Source organism: Babesia bigemina, scaffold Bbigscaff_57320, assembly GCF_000981445.1.
Source record: "Babesia bigemina genome assembly Bbig001, scaffold Bbigscaff_57320".
NCBI lineage: Eukaryota > Apicomplexa > Aconoidasida > Piroplasmida > Babesiidae > Babesia > Babesia bigemina.
In genome coordinates this window covers 1-4,251 of record NW_012236992.1, presented here as the reverse complement: position 1 = coordinate 4,251, position 4,251 = coordinate 1, and the positions used below count along the sequence as shown (strand labels likewise).

At 46.3% G+C, this 4,251-nt stretch overlaps 2 protein-coding genes across 2 annotated transcripts; one reads left to right on the top strand and one right to left on the bottom strand.

The window, feature by feature from the left end:
• On the bottom strand, window positions 1–3,217 carry BBBOND_0000900 (hypothetical protein, conserved; the record flags this gene model as incomplete). The annotated part of the gene is made up of 1 exon (XM_012914935.1): window positions 1–3,217. A coding segment is annotated over one exon (3,217 nt), but the record flags the coding sequence as incomplete, so codon positions are not given.
• A 132-nt stretch (window positions 3,218–3,349) lies between these two features.
• Window positions 3,350–3,741, top strand: BBBOND_0000890 (hypothetical protein, conserved; the record flags this gene model as incomplete). The annotated part of the gene is made up of 2 exons (XM_012914934.1): window positions 3,350–3,589; window positions 3,622–3,741. The coding sequence occupies 2 exons, from the start codon at window positions 3,350–3,352 to the stop codon at window positions 3,739–3,741; spliced, it is 360 nt and encodes a 119-aa protein (XP_012770388.1).
• Between the last annotated feature and the right edge of the window lie 510 nt (window positions 3,742–4,251).

Below are 4,251 nucleotides of genomic sequence, written 5' to 3'. Positions count from 1 at the left end.
ATAGATCGATGGACTCTTCCCTGGCTGATGTGTCGAAGGCTGTTTTGACGTCATTTGTACGAGAGCCGTCATTCTTTAGCATATTGGACAACGACAACGCGAACTGGAAGTGTTCTGGCAAAGTGGATGGTGGTTTGGTCATTAGACCGAATATCGGTGTGACATCTAGTTTGTCGAAGAAATTGGTTAGCACTTTGGATAGGTGTTTACCTGGCTTCGTACTCCCAGAGAAACCCCTAAAGCCAAGGGGCGTCAGACACGGCTGTCCGGGGAGGCCCTTGGGGCAATTGCTGCATACGGATTTGCATCCGATTGAAGTAACGTGGTGAGGTAGATGGCCGGTTAACGTGTCACTTAGGTACGCTTGAAGCGGTGATCTGGGCAGGCAGTCGGTTTGCTTGTCATCTGGATGCTTATCACAATGCGATTTACCGTTCAAGATATCCTTGCCGTACAGACAATTTGACCAACCGAAATGCTTAGTTCCAAGCTTACACTGGCTATGCAAAAATCTGAAGACTGGTAACAATCTGCGTAGGATGTCCAGCAATAGTTCCAGGCAACTGGCAGCATCAGTTGGATAATGTAGATTAAGCGAGTTATTGCAGAGGTCAACGGCATAAATTGTGTATGCGTCGCCGTAGCCGATGATCTCAGTCAGCACGTCATATGCTCTGGAACACAGGCGCTTCACTGCTATCTGTGCTTCGTTACACTCAATTTTTAGTGGTGGTCGACGGGGTGGTTGCTCGCTGACAACGGTCACGGGAATGTCACCGTTCTCAGTTGGCTGGTTCTTAGGATCGACGAATAGCTCGCTGACAGCGTCACGCCATAGATCCTCATAGACGTCATTGCAAGGCAGACCAGACAGCCAACAGAGCATCTCGTATATGGAACACGGGCGTCTCTTTGACGATGAAGTAGCTATGTGACCGATTTTGTAGTAATCGTTAAGGTAAATGTACATATTTTCGAGTGGTCGTCTAACGTTGTTGTCTGTATGGTACACATGATTATAGTCGTTGCCTACAAGGTACATTTGTATTCCTTTACCAGTCAAGTGTCTTTTTACTTCTCCATTTTGTTCAGTTGTGGAGTCGCAAACATCGTAGCCTTGATCGGCGACGAGTCTTGCGAGGTCACTAAAAGCGGTTGCTTGTTGTCCGCTAAGATTTCTGGAACCTCGTCTCAGAGAAGCCAACGAAGACCTTAAGGTCGAAACTACGCTCAGGAAAAGCTTACTTAACTTGGTTCCGTACGGCGTTAATTTATCTTTTTCGACGAGCTCAGCGCCAAACGTCTCCCCCGAGTACCTGCTGACGTACTGCTTCGCGAGCTCCCCGTGGAACGCGGTGACGCCGGCCCTGACGACGTTGAGCAGCGGGGAGGCCTCGGCGAAACCGGAGGGGGTGAGGGTGGCGAGCGCGGCTTGGAGTTCGGCGAGGCGCAGGGAGACGTCGGCGTGGAAGTGGCGTTGGGTGTGCATTGTGGACAGGAGGGCGGAGAGGGCGTCGGTGAGGGGGGTGAGACGGTCAGGGGAGAGGTCGGAGAGGTCGGGCTGGTCTTTGAAGTCGTTAAAGAATTTAGTAAAGAATTCTTTGGCTTTGTTTGAGAATATTTCGAGTGATACATTGGACACATTTTGGAGGTTATGTCTATTGAAGGTACTGTGAAGCCTGTTCATGAGACCTTTGAGGCCTGTGCTGAAGTCAGTGGCGATGAGCTTTTTGATTTCAGGAATACATGTTGCGACAATATGTTGCGTCACCTTCAGTTCAGCCTTCTTCTGCGCATTAAATGTCTTCTTTAAAGCACCTTCGAGGTCATCGAATGCTTCCTTCGCCCGTTCTTGTAAGGCGTTTGTAAGCACCGGCAGATCAGTGTCCACGGTTCGTTGAGCGTTTGTCAGTGATTTGGTGAGCAGCTGGACAGCGGAGTTGAATGTCTCTCCCGCGACTTTAATAGGCTGATTGATATTTGCGATTGCCGCTTTTATTCCCGTTATCTCCTTCTTCAAATCGATCAACTTTTGCGTCGATTTTGATTGCTGTGTTGCTACGAATTGTGATATTGCTTTTAAAGCTTCAAGTTGCACATTAATATCATTGACAACATTTTGCAATGCCTGATGGGAATCGTGGAAGAGCTTCATTTTTTTCTCGACGTCAGCAGGCGTCGCTGTATCATTCTTACTTATTTGTCTACCGGCATCGTCCACCGCTTTATTCGCTACTTCTTGGATCTGTCTCTCTGCCTCTTTTTCGAATGCGATGAGTGCTTGTTCAAGGGCGCTGAGTTCGTCATCCTCATCACTAATACCTATCGCCTTAATTAAGTCAGCAATGAACTTGGCGATGGAATCCGATTTAGGTTCCACGGTTGTTCCTCCCTCACCGTAGATAGCTTCTCTGAAAGATCTCAACTGCGTAGACAGTGTCTCGATTTTCTCTTTAGATCCATTCTTATATTGAAGGCTGAAGTTTTCCGCTGCCTCCTTAATCGGCCGAATACAGCATTCATGAAGTTCAGATTTGGCCTCTTCGAGCTCTGATAACGCATCGCTTACGAGAGAACCAATGTCAAGCTCTTCGATTTCCTTTTTCAACGCATCTAAACCATGTTGAACATCCGTATTAAGGCTTCGAAGTTTGCCTTGAAGGGTGTCGAATTCACTCCAAAGTCTCGATTTTATGCCTGCACCATCGTTCTTAGTGAACTCCTCAACCTCAGTTTTTATTTCGTCAAAATTTCGAGATATATAATTCTGATAATTGTTTTCATAATTCTGCGTTTTGCCATCTATTAACGTCTCAGCCAACTGCAGAGCTTCTGACACGGCTCTGTGAATTGCACTTATCTGAGCGTTTTTGGTCTGCCTAATGTGTTCAATTTGTTTACGAATATCTTCAAGTTTGATATTCAACTTACTATGGAATTCACCAATTTTTGCAGCAATATTATTTTTAACATCTCTGCGCTGTTGATCGAATTTGCTGTCAAGCTCCTCTACGGAGTCACTCACATCAACGTCAGTCATCGACGTCCAAAAATTATCGACAACCTTCTTTATTAATTCACATTTGGGCGTTAATTTGTTTAAAAGATTATTATCGATGTGCATCAAAGCTTTCACGCATTTCTTAACATCTTGAACGTACAAACCGGCAATGCCTTGCCAGTTCTCCAATTGCTCTGTAACCGGCTTGTCTTCCATTGATGCCGTTAAATGGCCTTTTATTCCTAATTGTAAATGTTCTAACGGTTTTATTATCGCTTTATTTTTTCCCTCCACCCCTTTCACCCACGCCTTAATCCCCTGACTGACGGCGACAATACTACTATCAAAATGCGTTTTTCTATTATATTTAGCGAGTTTAATTATTTCAAGTATGCTATTCAAATTAGCATTGTATTTCTCAAGGTTTTTGTCATTTTTTACGTCAGTGATTATACTACACAAAAATCCCGTCACCGCGTCACACAGCCTATCCAAGTCAGAGTACACAATGCCAGTGCCGTCGTAGCCTTTGGAAGATGGATTGAAGCCGAGGAAGGTTTCGAGGCCGGAGCAAAGGTTATTAAGTATGTTAGTAGGGTTATTTTTTTAGGTGTTTTTAGGGATTTAAATTTTGTCAAATTTCTTGTCAAGCCCCCAAGGCGGCACATGGTCAGGCAGTGGCAAGAGGTGGAAGAGGGGAAGTGAAGGGTGACAACGCACAAGTTATGGTTATGGTTTAAAGAGGTCATAGCGGTATTATGGCGAGGTAATTCGAGGGTTGTAGAGTGGGTTAGGGAGCGATGTAGAGTGGGTTAGGGAGCGATGCGGAGTGGATTAGGGAGCGATGTAGAGTGGATAAAGGGGCGATGTAGAGTGGATAAGGAGCGATGTAGAGTGGATAAAGGGGCGATGTAGAGTGGGTTAGGGAGCGATGTAGAGTGGGTAAAGGGGCGATGTGGAGTGGATAAAGGAGCGATGTAGAGTGGGTTAAGGAGCGATGTAGAGTGGGTAAAGGGGCGATGTAGAGTGGATAGAGGGGCGATGTAGAGTGGGTTAGGGAGCGATGTGGAGTGGATAAAGGGGCGATGTAGAGTGGGTTAAGGGGCGATGTAGAGTGGGTAAAGGGGCGATGTAGAGTGGGTAAAGGGGCGATGTAGAGTGGGTTAAGGGGCGATGTAGAGTGGATAAGGGAGCGATGTAGAGTGGATAAAGGGGCGATGTGGAGTGGGTAAAGGGGCGATGTAGAGTGG